Here is a 23643-nt window from a genome sequence, read left to right as displayed (position 1 = left end):
TGTCTTGGGCTCACAAGAGTCAATGGTGGTGGAGGCAGGTGGCCAGAAAAGCAAGCATACATGCAGTGCAACACACAGAAACAAGTAATCTAACATACACACTACAAAATGTAGCAGTGTCAGAACTGTATAACACCTACAACTACAATACCAAAATATGGAACTGAAAAGTGACACATGAAAGTGGAAATATGTGTATATTTAAGGCCACAGAGGACACTGCAGTTAATTTGAAGACTTAAACAACATTTATTCAGCCACAAAGAGAAGTAACCTCCAAGGTTATTTGTGTAATTTCCTCAATCTCTTTAGTAGTATCTTGTACCAAGGACAGTTCAGAAGATCCATATGGTCCGATGGGACCACGGATTTTTAAAGGTAAATTTATAAGGGACAAACAAAGTGAGGACGTTCCTCTTTTCAGTTACTGAATGAAATATGCTCGCATGTGTTGGCAGTCCGTGGTTAACATTATATAACATTAACACTTCAGTCATCATAAACTCTCTGTAGTGGACGCGCTGGTACAAAGGAATATGCATTCCTTTTCTCAGTCCGTAGAATTTAAGCGATGGGCACCGTGGAAACATTTTCCAATATAAATAACGTAAGAATCTTTTCAACGGCAACGGGGGAGCCGTAAAACATTCAGAGCATTTCAGGAGGAGGAGTGATTTACGAGGCTTTAAGGGAACGATATCCAAGGAAATTAAGAGAGCTCTAACGCACTCTCTGTTTACTTCGCGAAAAAAGTTCGATGTAACTTCTACAGGTAGGCTTCAAACTTTTACGTCCCGGACCTCGTAAAATTCCGGCCTAATCTTACGGTAAAGCCCAGATATAAACAGTTATAAATAGGCGCCTTCCGTCAAGAAACTGAGAAGTTGTTTGAAAATATAAGGGGATTACGAAAAGAAAATTATGTTAAATGCATCAGCTGCATAGAGAATGAGAAGTACAATCAATTTAGCACATACCCAGACTGAATCTCTCTTTACGTTTGCTGCAACGGGACCCGTCACTAATCCATCGATAGACTTTGCTACTTCAGTTTAAGTGCTGTGTATATGAAGCTGAGACTCGTTTCCGACTTGAGTACGCCATAACGCGAAACCACAATGCACATCAGTGCATCTTCAGTAACAGAAACTAGTACGTTGTGCTATGTTTTTACGTTTTGTAATGTACACAATTCTACTTTTGTTAACATTTAAACGAAGTTGCCAATTTTTGCACCACTTTGAGATCCTATCGCGATCTGACTATATATCTGTGCAGCTTTTTTCAGACAGTACTTCATTATAGATAACTGCATCATTTGCGAAAAGTCTGAGATTACTGCTCGTGTTAATATTGCCTGCAAGGTCATTAATGCACAACGTCAGCGGGAAAAGTCCCAACACACTTCCTTGAAGTTACTTCTACATTTGTCGATGACTTTCCATCCCAAATAACATGGGAGTCACCCCGTATGATCGTACTTCCGATAATATGCATATGTGTGGTACTGAGTCAAATGCCTTTCAGAATTCAAGAATCAGTAATGTACTTGAGTGCCTTGCTTCACGGCTTTCCGGATGTCGTGTAAGAATAGCACGAGCTGGGTTGCACACGAAGTCGACTACATTAGTCATTCGCTGTAAGGCCTCGAATAACTATTAAATACTGTCTTATGGTTACTCAATAATGTTAGAACTCACGCTTTATGGGTTCAAATAATCAAGATAGCACACAGGCACGGCGTCTTCTGAACGGCATTGTAACTGAAAGAGATAGTACTGTTTTCGCAGAGGATTTCAGCCAACGCCACCCAGACGACCCACTCATTACTCATAGTGCGGTGGTGAAATCTCTCGTCAGATTGCATAAAAATGGCTCTGTCACAAACAAACGGAAAGCTGAACGATTGAAAGCTACTACAGATGTAACAATATCAACATCAACATCAAAATCAACCTCTTCTCAGAAATTGATGTCATCCGCACGTGAATAATATTCAGTTTTCCTGGTGATACATGCATTGTATGATCAAAAGAATCGCTCCCCCCCCCCCCCCCCCCCTGTACACAAAGCGAAACTGGCCACTAGATGTCACGAGGGGCTTAACCACCAGCAGTGGAAGAGGCGGAGGGGTGGAGTACCACTGTGTGTTGTCAGTGGAGGAGCAGCAGCGGCAGAGTGGGTCGGTCGGGAGAGCTCACTGACTTCTAATGTGGGACAGTAAATGGATGTCACCTGAGTAACAGATCCGTCACTGACTTACAAGCCCTTCTAAGGCTGTCTGAGTCGACTATTGGTGATGTGATTGGAAGTGGAGTCGCGAATAAACAACCGCAGCTAAAACGAGATCAGGTATATCTCATGTATTGACAGGTAGGGACCATCAGGCACTGCGAAGGGTGGTTGTCAAAAATTGCGTGAAATCAGAGGAAGGAATGACTCCTGAGTTCTCCACTCAGCGCATTGATCTGTGCGTAAGGAGTTAAAAGGAATGTGGTACGCTGGTTAACCAGTTCCTCACAAGTTACACACTTGTCTAGTCAGCGCTGCGCGACGCATGGGATGGCGCAAAGGCCGGTGCCACTGCAGGGTGGGCGACTGGAGGCGAGTGGTTCAGAGCGATGAATCGCGCTACCCCTCCTAGCAATCCAATTGGATGCGTTAAGGTTTGCCGAATTCCTGGAGTGCGTTGATTAACGGTCGTTACACGGGGGACCAATAATGGGGTGCGTATGTGGTGTTTTAGTAGTGGGATGACTTCCCGTATTTTTTTTTTTTTTTTTTTTTTTTTTTTTTTTTTTTTTTTTTTTTTTTTTTTTGCATCTTTCATTCTCTCTCATGAGAGAGAGCGGGCTGGTGTTAGAGCTTTGTTCTTTCCAGCCGTGGGATATTTGTGCTGTTGGGGCTCCATTTATTTGTAATTTGGGAGAAGATGATGATCGATTCATTTGATTCATACTTCCTTATGTTATATATACTTTGTATATGCTCTTTCTTTCTGTCTCTCTGAGGAGGTGGTTTTATAATCCCGGCATTTGCCTTACAGGTAAGGGAAACCCCTCTAAAACCTCACCTGGGTTTGTTGGTTTCAGTTTAGATTGTCTTCTGGATCTCTTCCTTAATTCTAATTTAGTCTTCTTCTAGTAAGTGTCCAATATTATCTTCTGGTCCCGTCTGTAAGTTAAGTTCGTCAAAATCTTCTTGTGTGTGTCTAATGCATTGTATTATGGTGTGTGTCGGATATTTATATTGATATTTGGGGAAGTCGAAAGTGATGATGTTTTCTTGTAGCAGCTCAGTTGTCAATGTGCTGGAGTGCAGTCTGTTCAGGCCAATCTTGCTTGCCAGTTTGATAAGTCGACTTTTTAGCGTTGTGATTTTTGCTGTGTCATAGACTTCACTGTTTCTTGTATAGGCGCCAGATCTTGTGGCTAGTCTTAGGATGCGCCTCTCTGTACTTAGTATCCTATCGGTTTGGTATGCGTTTGCTATCCATACTGGTGCTGCGTATTCTAGTACTGGTCTGATGAGTGACTTATATGTATATACTAGTGTGTCGTTTGGGGCTCCGTTGAGTCTGCCTTTGATCAACTTAAACAGTCCTTCTCTCCTCCTGGCTTTTGTAATCACCTTATCAATGTGTGGTTTCCATGAGAGGGTGGAGTCCATAATGAGGCCTAAATAGTTTGCGTTTTTTGTTGCTTTTATTTCTTGTCCCCATAACTGTAGTCTGACATCTTCCGGTTTTTGTAGCCGGTTTTGAGTGTAATTTCGGTGTCTGAAAACCACCAGCTGGCTTTTAAGGGCATTTGGTTTAATTAGCCATTGGCTGAACCATTCTTCTAGCCTTTTTAGGTATGTGGTGTCTGTGAGTTGCAGTTCTTCCGTTGTTCTCTCATGACACCAATATACTGTGCCATCAGCATATAGTGCAAGGCCTTCATTCCAATGGTTAGGGCGAGGTATGTCTGCTGTGTATATGCTGTATAGCAGCGGTGATAGTACGGCCCCCTGTGGTACACCGGCTTCTGGTGAGAAAGTAATTGAAAATTTGCCTTCTACTGAAACTGCTGATGGTCTATTGTTTAGGATGGTCTTGATAAGCTGGACTAGTTGTCTGGGTACGCCAAAGTCTATTAGCTTGTGGAATAGGCCATTATGCCACACTCTATCGAATGCTCTTTCGATGTCAAGATAGAGGGCTAATGCACAGTCTAATCTATTGATGGCTTTTGTTACGTGGTTGACTAGCCTCAGGATTGGATCTATCGTAGAGTGTTGTTTCCTAAAGCCAGCTTGAGTGTTCGGTATTATATTTTGTTTCTTCGTATGGCGTTGTAGGCGGTTTTGTAGGATGCTTTCGAAGCATTTTCCTATTACGGGTAATAAGGTGATTGGCCTGTAGGATGTCGGTTTGTTGACTGGTTTCCCCGGTTTAGGGATCATAATTATTTTTGCTGTTTTCCATTGTGTCGGAATTTGTCTAAGATTTAGTGCAGCATTGAAAAGACAGTGGAGTGATGTGGGTAGGGCTTTCTTTGGTGCCAGTCTTAAGTGTTGTCTGGTTATCCCGTCCAGGCCGGGGGCGGAGTTTTTGCCTTTATTTAACGCTAGTTCTATTTCTTCGTCTGTTATTTCTTGAAGGAGTGAGGTCTGTTCTTTATCGAGTATCTCTGGGGCCGCTATTATGTTTTCTATTTGTTTGTCGACTTCATTTTTGTGAGAGAAGTTGAAGAGTGGGTCTTCTGGTATTTGATGTGTGTCCATAAGGACTTTTCTGAAAATTTCCGCTTTTTCTTGACTGTCCGTGATTATATTTCCTTCGTTATCAAGTGGTGGGTCGTTTCTTGTTTTAGCGCCAGTAATTCGTTTGAAGGTGTTCCAGAATCTCGTTAATTGTTTATGGTCTAAGAATTGGCACGTTCTTTCCCATTTTTGGGCTCTGATTTCCGCCAGCTGCCTCTTGACTAGATTGTTAAGCCTGTTCCATTCTATTCTATGTTCGTCTCCTTGAGTTCGTTTCATTTGTCTGTACGTTCTTCTCTTTAATTTGATGGTGGCTAGTATATGTTCTGGGATTCTGCTGAGGCCTGGTTTAATCCTTTTTGTAGGTGCAGTGTCTCTTTCTGCTTGTGTTATTGCGGCTATTACGATTTTGTTATATTCGTTTAGTTCATCTGCTGTGATAATGGGTTCAGTTCCTGGTAAGTTTGTTTCTAGGCTTTGCTGGTATTTTTTGACATCCATGTTTTTGATGCCGTAAATTATTTTTGTGTCTGTGTGAATCTTTGTGGCATTGAATAAGATTGCTCTTATTAGAATACGAACATGGTCGCTTGTTATACTGTTTCCAACCCAATGGGTGGTTATTTGTTTTTCAATTGAGGCAGTGAAAAGAATATGGAGGATCCACTGTGATTGATAAAGGTTGGTTGCCTATTGTCCACTCTTTTGATGTTACTTGTTTCAAAGAATTTTTCCAATGTTCTGCCATTTATGTTGGTATCTGTATCCCCGAACATGGTTGAACGTGCGTTAAAATCGCCCATGATAATGTTTGTGCCTAGGATTGCGTAGTATCTGATGAAATCTTCTCTGATGTTTGCTTTTGGTGGGGTGTACATTGTTGTTATATAGACCGTTTTCCTGGTTTTTGGTTGGGTTCTGAGTATAACAGCCTGTATGTTTTCAAATGTTTCTGGGATATCTATCCGAGTGGCTGGGAAATCTATGTTGTGTAGAACAGCTACTCCTCCATTCCCGTGTCTTCCAGTTTGCGGGTTGTCAAACCTGTGGCAGGTGAAGTTTTTGATGTCTATTGGGATGTCAGTTGCCTTCGTTTCTGCTATTCCTAGCAAACTGATGTTTTCACTTTCAATTAGGTGTTCAATGAGGTTCTTTTTCGTTCTTATCCCATTTGAGTTAACGAAGGCAATGACGGAGCCTTCGGTAGTGTCTTCTCTATCCTTGGTAGCCATTTTGTCCCTGGTGAAACTGTGGGGTCTTTTTTTTGGGGGGGGGGGGGAACTGTGTTGCTTCTCTACTGTTTTCCGCCTGTTTGGGCGACTGCTGGTGCTGCACTTTCGTCTGATTGCGCAGGGGGTATCTTCAGAGTCGTTTCACGAGGTTGCGACTGGGCGTCTCTTTGGGGCGTTAACTTTGGTGGCGCGATTGAGGAATGATATTCTGTTGGCATGTCACTTATATGTACATGCAAAGAGCTCCAGCTTTGTGTGACTGCAATTTTTCTGTTGAAGAATTTCTTGGCTATGTCGTTTATGGCTGTTTCAACTTTGTCCTTTCGCTCAGGTAGTATGTTGACGAGAGCAGTGGTGACAGCTCTAAGGAGGTCGTTCATCTGTACGTATTTCTCGTCGTCGGAATTTGCCTCTTTTTCAGCTGGGGTGTTGATGCAGCGGACTGGGGCGGTGGTTTCAAATGATGCAGGTTCCTTTGGTCTCAGCGGACATCGAACGTCGTTTGCAAGGTGTTCTCCTCCGCAGCCTTGACATTTGGGTGTGGAGTCTTTTGCGGTGCAGCTGCTGCTAAAATGCTGACCGGTGCATTTACTGCAACAGGTGGTTTTTTGCAGTTGCTGGTTAGGTGTTCATAACTGTGGCACTTGGCGCATTGCGCTGGTTGGGGAGGGGGGAGATTTGATGTCTCTACCTCGTGGACCTTGCAGTGCATTTTGAGGTTGTTTGCTAGAAGCGAATCCACCGTTGCCTGGTCGCGGGTGATCACTCGCATTTTTGCGATTGCGTTTCCTGTCGCCCTGGAACGGATTCTGACCACTCTTTCGAATTTTAGATCTATTTCTCTGAGCGCCTCTTCTACGTCGCCTTGTCACATCGAAGTCAACTTTAGTGATTACGACACTTAGGCTTGGTGAGAAAGACTTTGGTCTTGTTGATTCTTGGTTTATTTCGGAGAGCTTGATTGACTGTATTCTCATTTCGGGCCTACAGTGTGTTTTGAGCTTTTTGATTCTGAGTTCTTCGAGATTTGGATTTCGGCTTACTAGGACAGCGCTCCCGTTTCTGTTAAGTTTGATGTCCAAGATTTCCGCGGCGAGATTGACTTGCTTTAGTTTTGTGTACAGAGACTTTGTAGTTTCCTCTTTCTCAAGGTTTGTCAGTCTCACTGCGTATTTCTGGGCATGGGTGATTGGCGGTTCTTTCTCATCCGACGAGGTGTCGCTCGTATGACTTTTCCTTCTCGATTTTACTTTTGCGAAGTAACCGTCGTGTTCATTGCCTTTTATAATTACGCTGATGAGGGATTGACTGGGGTCCAGCGTTTCCTCAGTAAGAGGGGGCTGGTGCGGCCCTTCCGCAATTTGGTTTGTGTGCTGGTATGGTTCCCCTGTAGTATCATTTGTGTGCGGGTGTTGGTCTTCGGTGTTTTCGTTCGTGTGATTTTCCGGCTGTTGATTCATGAGGTTTGGTGGTTCCGTGTCCGTTTGTTTGTTTTGCTTCCGTTTCTGTCTTGGCCTTTCAGTTTGCTTCGACACGTTGGGTTTTTGTGTGGCCTTTCTGTCTTGTGTTTATAATCCTACTCGCGGGTTCTATCTCTTGCCCTGATTCTATGCCTTTGCCTCAGTAAGCGCGGGATGGCCGACGTGAACGAGGCCCTTACTTACTATTTTCCCTAACTATCAGTCCGTATTCCGGCTGTCCGAAAGACTCCCCCAGCACTACTCAGAAAATAACATCGACAATTTGCTTAGCTTGCTTCCTTAGCTTGCGTTAAACAGAGTATTTTTTTTTTTTTGTGATCTGTTACAATACAGCATCACCGGTCTATTGTGGTCTAACTGTGTTGGTGAGGCAGTAAATTTCCACAGGGCAGCGACTGCGTCACTGCAATTCACTTTGGAGGTGTGGCGGTGGGACTTGTAGTCCCGTACCACCCTCTGACGGTGACAGTACTACATGAGTCAGGCAGAAAAATTTAGCCTAACATGGGCAGGTATGATTGGAAAGTATTGGACGTAGAATGAGGGCTAGTCCCGCCAAAGGATGCGTCCGTGGTGGGCGTGCCAGACCTATCGTTAGCCATGGTCGGAATCCGTTTCCTCCAGGATGGTTAGGGGAACCGGATGTCGATGCCAGCGGCGTGGAAGTGTGGTCCCAACGTGGCGTAACCCATGGACAGTGTCCCGCAAGGCATCCACCTTCTCATAGAGCCGCCGCGCGTTGTTGCGTATGGTCGTCTTTAGGGGGACGATATCTGCTTCCTCGTGGAGAGTGACAATTCTCGTGAGTGGCGGGGCGTGCAGGCTCCACCTGAGCACCTTGTTCTGCAGGCGCTGCAATGTCCGCATCCTGGTGACACTAATCGTGGCACATGCAGCAGATCCATACGTGAGGGCAGGCAGGATAACTGTTCGGTAAATGCGGAGCTTGGTATGCAGGTTAAGTTCCCTACTGCGAAAGAGCGGGTACAAAGCCCTGGTTAGCTTTTGCCCCTTGTTGGTGACATACTCCGCATGACAGTGGAAGAGCAACTTTTGGTCCATCTGGACCCCAAGATAGGTGGTTGTCGGGGACCAGGGCACCTGCACACCTGCAATCGAGATATTGCGGCTGAGGATTGGGCGCCGTTTCGTAAAGTAAACTGCCGTAGTTTTGGCGGCATTGAGAGCTATTTTGTTTGTCCGGCACCAGGTGATAGTGGCGTCCACCTGTCGCTCGAGGCGGGCGACGACGGCGTCAGTAATGCGGCCAGTGGTGTATAGCGCTGTGTCGTCATCGTATTGTGCAAGGTGGCACTCGGGGATGACCGGCATATCATTGACATAGATATTAAATAGGATGGGAGATAGCACCGATCCTTGCGGAGTGCCTGCCGACAACTGGCGAATGCCAGAACGCATTCCCCGTTGAGCCACTAGGAAAGTCCTACCACGGAGGAAGTCATCCACGATCTTGACATAAATATCCGGTATAGGGGTCTGTGTCAGCATCTTGTGTACGAGGTTGTCTTGCCAGATCTTATCGTAGCCGTTTTGCAAGTCCAGAAAAACGGCAGCTGTCGATTTGGCAGTGTTGAAGCCTTTGCTGATGTGTTCAGTGATCCGTAGGACCTGAAGTTCAGCAGAGAGGTGCGAAGTGAATCTAAACTGTTCAGCTGCTGCAAGAGGTTGGGAAAGTCGGTGAAGGATCACAGATTCAAGGACCTTCGCCATAGTGTTTAGGAGGCTGATGGGCCTGTTGTTGGTGGGGACTGTAGGGTCTTTGAACCTCTTGGGGATCGCAATCAGCTTGGCTTGTTTCCACTGAGGGGGGAAAAGGCCAGATGTGAGACAACAGTTCAAAATCTTGGTGAACAAGATGAGTGGTGTGCGGGGAAGGTGGCAAAGATGTTCATTTAAAATTCCGTCCAATCCAGGGGCCGACCGGCCACGTTTCCGTCGAAGGATGCGCTGAATTTCTGCCATGGACGTAAGAAGGGGAGCAGACTGGGGTGTGCGGTTGTGGAAAGCAGCAACAGCTGTCAGGACTTCATGTTCTTCCTGTAGTTCGTTCGGAGAAAGGTCCTGGACCAGAGGGCGATTTTGGGCCTCGAACGCATCTGCAAGCGTTTCCACAATTTGCAGGGTATCATATGACAAGCCCGCTGCTGTGCGAATAGGATGGGCAGTCGCTGGCTTAGAACGCCGCAGGGTCCGAATGACAGCCCAGTCAGATTTTTGGTGGAGTAGGAAAGTGGACATCCTGTCCTCCCACTGTTCAGACCTCCATTCGGCGAGCCAGTGGCTGAATTCGCGTTGGAGGCGCCTCATTTGGCGTTTGTCCTGGGGGGGTCACGAAACTGCTTCCACCTCCGGCAGTAGCGGTTCTTTTGCACCTTCAGCTCTCGTAACAGAGGGGGCAAGTCGTCCAGGGGTGTTAAATTTCGAGGTGCAGTGGAGGTGGAGAGTTTCACTCCTTTCTGTATTTTGGCGGTAAGGTAATCCACAGCACGGACTATATTGGCCGGTGTTGTCAAATCGAGGTCGTGTCGAGTGGTGTTATTAAGTACCCTGGTAAACTTGTCCCAATTGGTGAGGGTCGCAGTGGAACGAGCATCAAATGAAAGGGCAGCATTGGTGAGGTGCAAGACTACTGGCTCATGGTCAGAGGCCAGTTCGTGGAGAACTTCCAGCGAAAACTGAACGGTGATGTTTTTGAAGATGGCCACATCCAGAACGTCTGACTGGCAGTTAGTACGGACTGGGATATGGGTAGGTTCGTGGGGGCCATAGACTGATAGTGCTAAAGTATCCTCCAGGTCAAGGAGGAGCCGGCCTTTGGGGTTAGACACGCGAGAATGCCAAGCTGGGTGCTTGGCATTGAGATCTGCCCCAATGATAAGCCTGTCAAAGGATGACAATGTGCGGAGGTCTGCTTCCAGCAGTGGCTTGTTTGGGCTCAAATACGCTGCTGCAAAGGTAATGGCACCAAGGCGTGTGGAGATGGCAACTGCTGTGGCCTCTATGTGTTCCATTGGCTGGAGAGTCTCTTGGGTATGGACAAGAGCTTTGTTGAGGAATACAGCTGTGCCTCCACCACGGCGGTCGAGGCGGTCAGAGCGGTAACACACCATGTTGCGAAGGCGGAAATCGTCTGCCGGTTTGAGGTGTGTTTCTGTGACCAGTAAAACATCCACACGATAGTCATGGAGGAAGGTGTTCAATTCCGTCTTCATACGTTTTATGCCATTGGCATTAAAAATGCAAGTGACAAGATCCCGAGGGGGCTGGTGGTGGTGTGGAGGTCCATTCGCCATTACAACAATATTTGACTAAGCCCCTCCACTAGGGCGATGACCTTGGAGAGCCCGTCCTCCGACTGACGGATTTTTTGTGCAGTGTCACGAATAACAGCCCGGATGTGGGGTTTCGTGAAAAAGGAGATGACCTGGAGGATTTCACGCATGTCCGCCCGAAAGGACGCATCAGTCTCCACCACTGGGGCAGGGTCCCGGGTGGTCTGCTTGCCCCTACGGCGCGCAGAAGCAGGTGTCGTAGTAGGCAGAGTGGGGGTAGGGGCAGAAGGCTGAGATAGAGCCACAGATGGACTGGAGGGAGCTGCAGCTGGCTCCAGTAGTTGGTGAGCAGTGGGAGCTGTTACGGAAGACAGACAATGAGGAGGAGACCAGGCTGCAGCAGCAAAGGATGTCGTGGGAGTCTGGTCAGGAAGGGGCACAGGAGCCACCGAACCATCTGGTGCCTGAGTGGCTGGTACCAGAGTGGCTGCTGAGGACAGTGCACCAGGCTGACCCCGCAAAACAGGGTAGTTGGTCATGTCCCTTAGCGGTGGGGGAGGTCGATTTGTTTTTGGTTTCTTTTTGGGTGGACGAGAAGACTTCAGTGCATTCTGGTAAACAGGGCACCTCCTCCAGGATGCCATGTGGTGGGGATCGTGCGTCGTTCCCAAACATCTGGCACAGGTAGGTTTCTCCAAAGCAGGGAGTGTGCAGTTCTCCACTAAATGTGGGCCAGCACACTTAACACATCGCAACAGCAGGGAGCAGTAATTCCCAGTATGTCGTAAACGTTGGCATTTGCGACAGATGGCTGGCCCGTTGCGGCCCTCGTACGATTCAATCCGGACTTTCGTGTACAGAAGATACCGGATTTGGTAAATCCGCTCTACGTCCTCCCTCCGGGAAAGGGAGACGACGTGGGTGGGGCAGGGGATCAATGCCCTGGTCTCAGGATTCCTCTTGCTATACTGGAGGACCAAAGGATCTTCGAAATCGAGTCGAAGCAGTTCCTCCTTGACCTCCTCTGCCGTAACATCTGGTGGCAAGTCCTTGATGACGATTTTGGTGCGGCGATTACCCGACGTCTGGTGGGTAAAGTAAGGCATCGCCTTTGATTTTACGAAATCGAGAATGGTAAGATAGTCGTCCCTACTGTCAAGCAGGTATTTCACATTATCTTTTTGGTAAACAGCTCTCAATTGGCCGACAATGAGTCGCTGGAGCTCAGTGTTCAGTTTCGTGTAATTAGTGACATTATATACCACAATGCGGGGTATCCTCCCTTTCTTCAGAGGGCTTGATGGGATCTCTTGAGAAGGAGGGTCGGGAGCATGAGTCATTTCCTCATCCACAGGACCATCCGGTGCGGCGTCTCCCGGCAGGGGGGTATCGGAACACGATCCGCTACCACCACAGCCCGCGTGGGCGGAGGGGCGTCTGGAGCGACGGCCAGAGGACTTTCCGACTGGGTCAGGGTGTCCAGAAGACTCGCCACGGTGGCGGGACGGCGTAGAAAGAGGTGCAGGTACAGCCGGGTGGTGGTCAGACAGAGCCGATGTGTTCGCCGCCTCACTACGAGAAAGATCAATTACTAGGCGGTCAGGTGAATCGTCGGACGACGACGACGACGACGCGGATGAACGGACGCTGACACGCGACGGTGGACAGTCTTCATGATGATCGGTTTCAGTGCCGGTGGTGTCCACCGGCGATTTGTGGCGGTTGGCGCGATTCAAGCGATCCTTCGCCCGTTGCGGGGTGGGCGGAGCATTATGCGCGACGGGGCTCCGGGACGAGCGGCGTTTCCGACGTGGTTCTCCCCGAGGGGCGGCGGTGCAAGAGTCGGGGGGTCCGCGAGTCCGCCTGACATGGCAAGGGGCCCTGCACGAGAGGACTGCGCACATCAAGGCTTCCTAGCTATCCTGGGGTAATAGCCGCTAAGGCACCAACGCCGAATTAGTGGATATACAATCGCTGTTAGGCGATACAAAAACTGAAATAATACAACACGGTAACGCACTCGTATAAATGATAACACTTTCAGGAATCCAACCTGAAGCACGTGATCAGAGTGGTCTAGGAATTGTGGCGAACAGCATATACCGAGTGCGAGAATCAGACGTTCCCCGCATCTCTATGTTTTATAGAGCCAAAGATTTTGTTGTATGGATTCTTTGTGAAGGAAATGGAGTTATCGGACGTGTGAGAGGATGAGAGAGATTGTATTCTTATGAAGACGCCATTACGGTGCATAGTAAACGTTCAAATAGTTTTTTGCACAAAATAAAGTCCAATAACTAACATCAAGTATTCAAGTTGTGTATATCTCCATACCGAAATTAGTTAATTGTCACGGTACAGATATTACGAGACGTAGATCGTTCGGAGGTGAAGTTTGGAACGATAGTGCGAACCTGCATTTTCCACTGTCAGAATTCGTAGAGATTATCTCCGAATAAATAAACTTTAAGTTGCTAAATTGTTAGACCTATCATCATCACTCACCAAACAACATACCACACAGCTGTACCCAACAATCTGCGTAGCGAGTAAAGGTTTTAGAGATTTCAGGCAGAGCATATAACGACGAGGAGTTTCCACAAGATCGGCGCTGCGGAATACATCTCTTGCTCTTATGTGGTATTTAAAACGAAATATTTATATTTTCCAGGTTTGCAGGAGAGTAAAGATAAAAGGAAATAGGAACTACGCTAAACCAACTAAAATCAATAACTAAACCAATAATTAAAATAAAAGCACACATAAAGAATACTTATTTATAACAATAAATAAACAATATTTTAAATTAACTAACCACTAATAATATATTACACAGCGTACCCTGTCACAGAGTAGCCCATCTGAAGCAATGCTTTGTGGACAAAAACATTCCTGCCTAGAGTCCCGACCTGAAACCAATGAAACACCTTTGGGGGTGAATTAGAACGTCAGCTTCGCTCCAAATCACACTGCTCAGCATCACTAGCTTCTTTGCTTTCGGCTCTTTGGGAAGAATGGGCTGCCATCCATCCGCGGACATCAGGCACCTCATTGAGAGCGTCCCCAGCAGAATTCGTCATAAAGGTATTGATGGGTACACCCCGTATTAATGTCCACTAACAGATGTCTGGATACTTCCGACAGGTAGTGTAGGACGTACAGACTCGATGATGTGGTCGACTCGTTATTCAAATGTAAGTACATTAATTTAGATTGTGTAGACATGTGAAAGCTTTTCTATCAGCGGTGAAATTGGAAACCTTGCACACCTCAGGCAAAGGATTGTTGATGTATGCGCTCGCGTTCCGACTCATGTTTTGCCTAAAGCCTATGATACGAACAATGGGCGAAGTGGATAACAATAGCCTTATAACATGCGTGACTACATCTCTTGTACATACGGTATCATTTATGGGTTATCAATATCATTTGCCTTGTTCTGTACAAAATGCGACATAAGTCGGTAATGGATAAAACTATGCTCCAATGTTTTTTTTTCTTATATTTTTCTATGTACTTGATATACCACATGATAATTGATAACTCACATGATCTCATTTCCACTTCAGAAATAAGAGTTACATCCAGGACGACGGCTTTCAGACGGGCGGACAAGTTGGTATCATAGTCTCCCAAGCGTTACTCCCCTACCACCTCATACTACTGGACTATAAATTTCAGTATATCCGCCTGTTTTCGTTGAAGAAAGGTGGTTCTACACCTTCGAACCACCCCATAGAAATTTCAGAACTCCATTCAGAGCTGTATAACATTGATACCTTGAAAGCAAAATGAGACATGATCGAAGCAAGAAGGACAGAAAAAGGAGACTAGCAGAGACGAAGAGCATTCCTGGCCTAGACAAGGCTAGTGGTGTCAAATTAATTTTAGGAAGAAATTTCAGATAATATACGCTTTAAGTAGAGTGTTTCATTTTCAATGAATTATGGACTGTGAGAAAACTGGAAAATAAGGGAATCAAAGAATTTGAAATTTGAGATGTGGTGCTACAAGAAAATGTTGAAAATTAGGTGCACTTGTAAGGTAAAGAATGAGGAGAACCTCCTTAGAATCGATGTGAAAAGGAGCATATGGAGAACACTGGCAAGAAGAAGAAATATGTTTATACTATGTCTGTTAAGACATCGGGGAATAACTCCCATGATATTAGAGGGAGCTGTACAGTGTGAAAATAATACAGGAGGACACAGATTGGTATACATTTAGCAAATAATTGGGGACGTATTTTGCAAGTGCTGTCTGAGATGAAGAAGTTGGCACAGGAGAGGAATTCGTGGCTAGTCGCATCAAATCAGCCAGAAGACTACCTTATCAGTTAACCTAATTTTCAACATTCTTCTGTAGTACCACATCTCAAATTTCAAATTCTTTGATGCCCTTATTTCCCTATTTTCTCACAGTCAATGATTCATTATCAAGAAATATTGTACTCGAAGCGTATATTATCCGAATTTCTTCCTTCCTGGCCTTGTCTTGGCCAGGAATGCTCTTTGTCTCTGCTAGTGTCCTTTTTCTGTCCTTGCTCTGTCGATCATTTCTCATTTTGCTTTCAAGTTATCAGAATACCTTCACCTACTACGTCATCACCAATTTTATGTTACATTTATTACTAATTTCGTTTCAGCTACTCCTTATTGCTTTCACTTTACTTTCAGTCCATATTGTGTACTCATTAGACAGATCATTCCATTCAACAGCTGCTGTAAATCATCTTCATTTTATAATGAAACTTGTCAGTGACAGACATTCATATTTAGTATAAAACTCGATACATTTAATAAAGTCAAAATTCGATGTAATAAAACTTTCGAAAACACGTAAATTTTGTTTGGATTTCTCCTCTGCAGATATGAAATACCTTTCTAGATACCCTATGCCAATGAAAAATTTCGAGAAAATCCCAAGGAAGAAGCAAAGATAAGCCATTAAACAATTTTTAGGTTTTATGAGGTGTTATGCCACATAACCATAGCTGACTACTGTTTCTCAGTATACTGAAAATTATTTACGCACGTGACAGTAACATTCGCCATCGAGGTTTGCCGAACACTTTTAAATATCACTTTTAAATATCACATTTACACTGTTGTAAAAGAGATGGTTACAACTTTCACTGAGAGTAGAAATACAAGGTCTGTTCAAACATTCTGGAACTTTGTCGACAGAATTTTTCTACGCTTACCTTTTGCTTATAGTGTACGGTCTCCTTCGAAATCTTCTCCTCCAGAATTGATACAACACGTCCAATGCCGTTTCCACTTCCTGAAGCAGTCTTGGTATCCCTCTTGCTGGATTCCGTGAAGCGGCGCATGAGAATTTTCTTTTATGCCGTCTATCGTTGCAAGTCTGCGTCCCTTCAACGGGGTTTTAGACTTTGGAAATAAAAATTCGTCTGCAGGGGCAAGGTCAAAAGAGTATAGAGGGTGTGGCAGCACAGTGATTTCATTTTTTGTGCAGTAGTCACTCACCAACTGGGATGAGTGTTAGGGAGTGTTATCGTTATGCAAGAGCCATGACTTGTCACATTTCAGCCTGTTTCCTTCTCACATTTTTCGTAGGCGTCGCAACACGTCCCGATAATACCATCGATTTACAGTTTGTCCCTGTGACTCTAATTCATGATGAACTAATCCTTCAAAGTTAAAGAAAATTATCAGCATGGCTTTGACATATGATCTGACCTGACGAGCTTTTTTTGGTCTTGGAGAAACTTTCCCGACCAACTGTGAAGACTGAACCTCAGTCTCAACTTCGTAACTGCAGACCCACGTCTCTTCACCAGTTACGATTATCTTAACAAACATATCGTTCTCATTTGCGCGATCTTAAAGCTCCTCATAAATTTCGAGGCGAAGGTCTTTCTGGTCTTGACTCATGAGCTGTGAGACGAACTTGGCGGCAAGACGATGCATTCCAAGATGCTGTGTCAGGATTTCATGACATAATCTGACTGAAATGTTACATTCTTCGGTAACCTGACATGAGCGTCGTCCGTAGACGTCGAAGGACGTCCTGAAGGACTTGTGCCCGCCCATTTTTAAATTGTGTGAACCATTCGTAACGCCGAGTACGGCTCAAGCATTCATCACTGTAGGCTTTCTGCATCATCTGACGTGCTCTGTAAGGGTTTTCGTAAGTTTAACGCAAAATTTTGTGCCGACGTGTTGCTCTTCTCACTCTGCTGTCTCAAAACTCGCATACTGAGCGATACAACGCTCTACTCGGTACATCACTGGACAGTAACTAATAGACATACAAAAATGAAACTTCCGACAGTTACACATTAAGGCGTGTGCAAGGATGCCAACCACATATCGCTCCAACATACCATTGGCGCGAAATTACGAATGTTCTGGAATTTTTTGAAATGACCTCGTATTTGAGCGAATCTTATCAATGGCATTCTTTCTTTCTTGAACCTTTCTTTTATTTCCGTCATCGCTTCTTCGATGTATAGACTGTACAATAATGGAGAAATATTGTGTACCTGCTCCCCTTTTTGATCGGAGCACTTGGTTATTGGTCTCCCATTCTCACTGCTCCCTCTTGGTTGTTGCACATACTGCGTATTACCCACCTCTACCTTAACCCTATTTTTCTCAGAATGTTGAACATTTTGAATCGTTTTAAGTTAGCGAATGATTTTTCTAGGTTAATAAAGGCTATGATCCTGTCTTGAGTTTTCTTATGTTTCGGTTCTATTACGAATCAACGTCATAAGTGCCCTTCTGATGCCTTTACCTTTCCGAAAGTGGAACTGATCGTCACCTTCAGTTTTCTTTCCCATTCTTCTGTGTATTCTGCCTCTTAGCAAGTGGGATACATGGCCTCATATGCTGATTGTGTGATAGTTCTAGCACTTATCGGTCCTTGCTGTCTTCGGGATCTCGCAGATGTAATGCTTCTCGAAAATTTGATGGTACGTCTCCAGTCTCATCGATTCTACACACCAAACTGAATAGTCGTTTGTTTGCCACTGCCTCAAATTATTTTAGAAACTCCAAAGGGATTTTATTTAGCCCTTTCACCTTATTTGGTCGAAAGTCTCCCCAATCCGTCGCAGGTCTTCCCAGTCTATGTTAAATTGATCAGACATTTCCCCCTCCTCGTAGAATCCTTCGATGTACCCTTCCACCTATAAGCTCTTCCTCTGTGTTTGCAGTTGGACTGCCATTACGCTCTTAATGTTGTCACTCTTGCTTTTAATTTCAGCGAAGGTTGTTTTGGTTTTGCTATATGCTGAATGATTCCGTCAGATGACCATATCTTTTTCAATTTGTTCTCATTCTTCTTACAACCATTTCACCTTGGAATCCCTCCACATCCTGTTTGTTTAGTTCCTAAGTGACTGAAAATTCACTGAACATTTTATATTTCCTTCTTTCGCCCATCGGTTGAAGTGTCTTTTCTGTTCTGTTGCTCAAGTTATCTCCATGGTTATCTATCTTGTATCTATGTTCGTCCAACTTCTGTGAAAACTATTTTTAGATATGTCCATTGTTCTTGAACTGAACTGCGTACTGAAGTATTCATTATCGCAATATCCACAGCCTCAGAGATCTTCAAATGCATCTCATGATTCCTCAATACTTCAGCATCCCATTTCTTTACACACTGATTCTTCTGGACGATTACCTTCAGCTTCAGTCTACTCATCATCATTACTAAATTACTGTGATACGAGTCAGCATCTGTGGAACTAGCAACGCTTATTCAGGATATCAAGCGGTGATCACATTCTAATGTTCGAAATATTGAAGATAAATTTTTATTTATCTATCTCACAAATAAATACATACAACTTCTGTGGACAAATGTGGACAGTGACAACTCGTACAGTCATAATTTCCAGATCTAGCAGACTGACCCATTCGATAGCAACATCCGATGAGTGGTGAATGTACGTTATCATTCCTTTGTACTCTCGAAGAAGACAGTCAGTGACGATATGTTGAATTGACTGTAAGGATCTACCATAGACACAATTCGCAGAACGAACCCATCCCTACATCTTCCTTGCTCGCTATGATCGGATTCATGATCCTTCACTGATAACTAGGGAGATCGAATCCTTGTGTTCGGATAGATAGGTTCGCAATTAGATGTTTATTGACTACTGATGACTGGTCCCACTGTATGTTGTAAGAATAGTTGACACTGAAAGAATCACTACAGTGTCTTTGATTATAAGTACCTTGAAATGAAGGGAATTTTGAATATCTTCATCATGTGGGGAGATATCGTGAGAGATACACGCTGTTACGACTAACAGTTGAAGGTAACAATAGTTATGAAATGTAGAGGAGGAATAATAATAATAATATCGGATTTTAAACAAAGGAAGAAATCAGTTTCCAGCTTCATTCAATGATTATTCTCGAACGATGATGGACAAATGCAAATTACCGTGTGGACTGCCTACATCCGATAACGCATCGGCATTATTCTTCACTTCATCGTATCGCGTGGTGTGTACGTGGGATTTGTCCACAGCTTCCAGCTGAACGGGATCATGCAATGCCGTTAGTGATCGTCTCTAGGATGAGAACGTTAGGCTGGAAGATCCACCTTAATGATATTCCAGAAGTTGAGGCTGTGCGAGGGAACCCTTGTCCTCCCTATATTGCCATCAAATGCAAAACATAAATACTACTCTCTCACGCTCTCGTCGTAGAACTCTATACTTCGCAATAACAACACACGTACTTCAAGAAGGAATGGTACCAATTTGCACTAACAAAAATGTTTTCCAATTAAACTTGTGAACATCTCGAAGTACTGCCTAGACAGCATAGATGTGCTACCAACCTGAACGAAATTTTCGTTAATTTGCCGCATCACTGATCTTGCCGAAGTTGCTGTCTTCAGTTCGAAATTGGTTTGATGCAGTTCTTAGATTAGTCTAGCCTATGTAAACGAATTCGCCCCTGCAAAATAAAAAAATAAAAAAATTACTGTAACCTATAGCCACTGGAACCTGCTTATTGTGGTCACTCCTTCATCTCCTAATATTCTGGCACCACACCTTCTTCAATTGCAAAACTCACTATCCTTTGCTGCCTCAGAATGTATCCTATTAACAAAATTTATTAGTCAAATTGTGCAATATATTTCTTTTCTTCCTAATTCGAATCAACACCTCTACATCAGATATCCAGTCTACTTATTACAGTATTTCTCTTTTGCAGGAAACGCTGTTCTTGGTATTGCCAGACTGTATTTGACATCTTCTCTACTTCGGCCATCTTCTCTTATTTTACAGCTAAACAGTAGTTCAACCATGCCTAGACGGTCAATACCGCGGTTCGATCGCGTCCGCATTGTTACTTTGCGCCAGGAAGGGCTCTCATTACATTTAGTGTCTCATTCCCTTGCTAATTCCCTTAGTGTCACCTGATTTAATTCTACTACACTCCGTTATCATTGTACAGAGATCAAAAAAAGTTTTTCATCACCGAAGTTCCCAGAACTCCTGAAGGTAGACGTTGACTGTGGATATTGTATCATAGACACATTCCCTTTGACTGTTCAGAGACGCCACTTGACTCGCCCAAATATGTAAACAACCATGCATGAGCAGCGCCTATTACACGAGGGGCCCGACAGCGGGTTCCACCAGGAAGCAGGTACACGGCTCGTGTTGCCTGTAGTTCAACCATGCCTAGACGGTCAATACCGTGGTTCGATCGCGTCCGCATTGTTACTTTGCGCCAGGAAGGGCTCTCAACAAGGGATGTGTCCAGGCGTCTCGGAGTGAACCAAAGCGATGTTGTTCAGACATGGAGGAGGTACAGGGAGACAGGAACTGTCGATGACATGCTCCACTCAGGCCGCCCAAGGGCTACTACTGCAGTAGGTGACCGCTACCTACTGATTATGGCTCGGAGGAACTGTGACAGCAACGCCACCGTGTTGAATAATGCTTTTTGTGCAGCCACAGAACGTCGTATTACGACTCAATCTGTATGCAATGATGTGCAACTTCACTCCCGACGTCCATGGCGAGGTCCATTTTTGCAACCACGACATCATGCAGCGCGGTACAGATGAGCCCAACAATACGCGCTGTGGACCACTCAGGATTAGCATCACGTTCTCTTCACCGATGAGTGTCGCATATGCCTTCAACCAGAAAGTTTTCGTAGACGTGTTTGGAGGGAACCCAATCAGGTTGAACGCCTTAGACACACTGTCCAGTGAGTGCAGTAAGATGGAGGTTACCTGCTGTTTTGGGGTGGCATTATGTGAAGCCGACGTACGCTGCTAGTGGTCATGGAAGGCGCCTTAACGGCTGTACGATAAGTGAATGCCGTCCTCCGACCGATAGTGCAACCATATCGGCAGCATAAATGCCGTCCTCCGACCGATAGTGGAACCGTATCGGCAGCATATTGACGAGGCATTCTACATGGACGACAATTCGTGCCTCCATCGTGCACGTCTTGTGAATGAGTTCCTTCAGGATAACGACATCGCTCGACTAGAGTGGCCAGCATCTTCTCCAGACATGAACCCTATCGAACATGCCTGGGATACATTAAAAAGGGGTGTTGATGGACGACGTTACCCACCAAACACTCTGAGGGATCTACGGCGAATTGCCGTTGAGAAGTGGGACAATCTAGACGGCGAATTGCCGTTGAGAAGTGGGACAATCTAGACCAACAGTGCCTTGATGAACTTGTGGATAGTATGCCACGACGAATGCAGGTATGAATCAATGCAAGAGGACGTGATGCTGGGTATTAGAGGTATCGGTGTGTACAGCAATCGGAACCATCACGTCTTAAGGCCTCACGGTATGGTGGTACAACATGCAATGTGTGGTTTTCATGAGCAATAAAAGGTCGGAATTTCAATTTTCTGTACAGGTTCCGGAACTCTCGGAAAGGGTGACGCTAAACTTTTTCTGGTGTGTATTACTTTCGCTGATGTTCTTCCTATGACTTCCTTTTAATGCGTATCCATTCCGTTGAAGTTATCTTCAGAATTCTTTGCCGTCACTGACAGAATTTCGAAGTCATCGACAAACCTTAAAGCTTTCGTTTCTTCTTCTGGAATTGGAATACGCTTTTTAAATATATCTTCAGTTTCCTTTACAACTTGCTTTACATACAGAATGAGTGACACTTTACTATTACCCTGTCTCACTCACTTACCAATTACTCCCTCGATTTCATGTCCTTCTACTTTTATATCTAGAGTAAAAGTATTAGATGACATTTCGCTCCCTGTAGTCAACCCCTGGCGATTTTATCACAAGTGATACTGACAAAAAATTGCCAAATGAATGAATGAAATTCCTTCAGCCTTGTTACGTCTTGTTGATATCTGGTATGAATGTAAAACATGACAAAACAAGCAGCAACTGTAACTGTTTTAATCAACATTAATTTATCGATGAAATGGAAGGTGTATTGAGAGAGAATTGATTCATTGGCACTTAAACGGGGCTAGACAGAATAAGACGCTTACCCACGGTGAGCGAGAAGAGGTCGGATCTGTCGAGCAGCAGGGCGACGTGGCGCCAGCCGAACTGGCGGAAGATGCTGGCGAACACCAGCTTGAGCCGGCACTGGCAGTACGACATGCGCGTCAGCGTCGAGTACTGCGTCTTCTCCCGGAAGATGCCCTGCAACCGCCCAGCGCCGACGCGTCACTTACACACACTGCCTGCTGCTCCGTGCTGGATCGGGCGCTCAAAAAACAAAGAATACACTGTGCAAAAAAGCAAGTATTAAATATGAAAGGCGTGGTATTTGTTACTGCAGCAACTGGTCACTGGCGGCGTGCACCTCTAGCCGTGGAAACCCCTTCATCTCCTCCTGACCTCAGCAATGTGCGTTCCCTTCGCCCCGATTTATAAGGCTTGGAAATACTCTACCAATACAACACAAAAATCTCATTGCTGACAATTTTGGGTTTTAGCCAGTTTCATGAACCTAGTAATCTGGAATCTCTAACGCTCTTAGGATAGCTCCAAACTCTGGTACTTTCTTGCGACTGCCTCGGCAGCTGATCATTGAAATTTTATGAGTGCCACCAAGGAAAAAGCATACTGTTATTTGTTTCGATCTTACACTTCCTCCTCCCTTTCCATAATGTCAACGAATTATTATAAGACCAAGGTAGGTGTTTCGTGAAACTATCACGTTATCCTGGAAAACCTTCATCTCAAATGGCGAAATTAAGTATTTGCTGAACTTGCATTTCGAGCTGCACCTTACGAGTAACCATCAGGTGCATGGTAAAGTGTACTTTTCAAGCTGTGCAGGGTATCTCAAATTTGTGTGGTAAAAACTGCACAGATAGTAGTGCATTCTAGAAAGAGAACCTGGAGAAGTTTTTTTTCTTAAAACTTCCTTTTATTTCTATCATTGCTTCTTCGATGTACAGATTAAACAGTAGGAACGAAAGAGACCACGTCGCTGTATTCCACATTTTGTGGGCTCATATTACCGGTCTCTCCCTATAGCTTAACCCCATTTTCCTGAGTTACGAACATTTTGCATTTTCCAGGTTGACAAATCCTATGAACGTGTTTTTATTTTCCTTTAGTCTTGGTTCCATTATCAACCGCAACGTCAGAACTACTTCTCTGGTGCCTTTGCTTTTCCGAAAGCCGAACTGATCGTCATCCCAACACATCGACCATTTTCTTTTCCGTTTTTCTCTATCTTGTTATTGTCAACAACTTGGTGTATGACGTTTCAAGCTGATTGTGCGATAATTCTCTATCGCCAGTCTCATACAGTCCACACAGTAACGTGAATTGTCGTTTTGTTGCCACTTAACCGAAAGATCGCAGAAATTCTGTTGGTATGATATCTATGCCTTCCGCCTTTTTTGACCTTAAGTCTTCCAAATTGA

The 23643-nt window shown here is 44.8% G+C and overlaps 1 protein-coding gene across 1 annotated transcript in view; it reads right to left on the bottom strand.

The window, feature by feature from the left end:
• Positions 1 to 23643, bottom strand: part of LOC124613267 (atrial natriuretic peptide receptor 1-like) — an 839102-nt gene that overhangs the window by 322973 nt on the left and 492486 nt on the right. The window contains exon 4 of the mRNA XM_047141959.1: positions 22249 to 22405. Coding sequence (XP_046997915.1) covers positions 22249 to 22405 — 157 coding nt within the window. The remainder of the gene's footprint in view (positions 1 to 22248; positions 22406 to 23643) is intronic.

Source organism: Schistocerca americana, chromosome 4 (genome assembly GCF_021461395.2).
Source record: "Schistocerca americana isolate TAMUIC-IGC-003095 chromosome 4, iqSchAmer2.1, whole genome shotgun sequence".
Lineage (NCBI taxonomy): Eukaryota > Metazoa > Arthropoda > Insecta > Orthoptera > Acrididae > Schistocerca > Schistocerca americana.
Note: the sequence above shows the minus strand (reverse complement) of the source record. Positions and strands in the feature narration are given on the sequence as shown.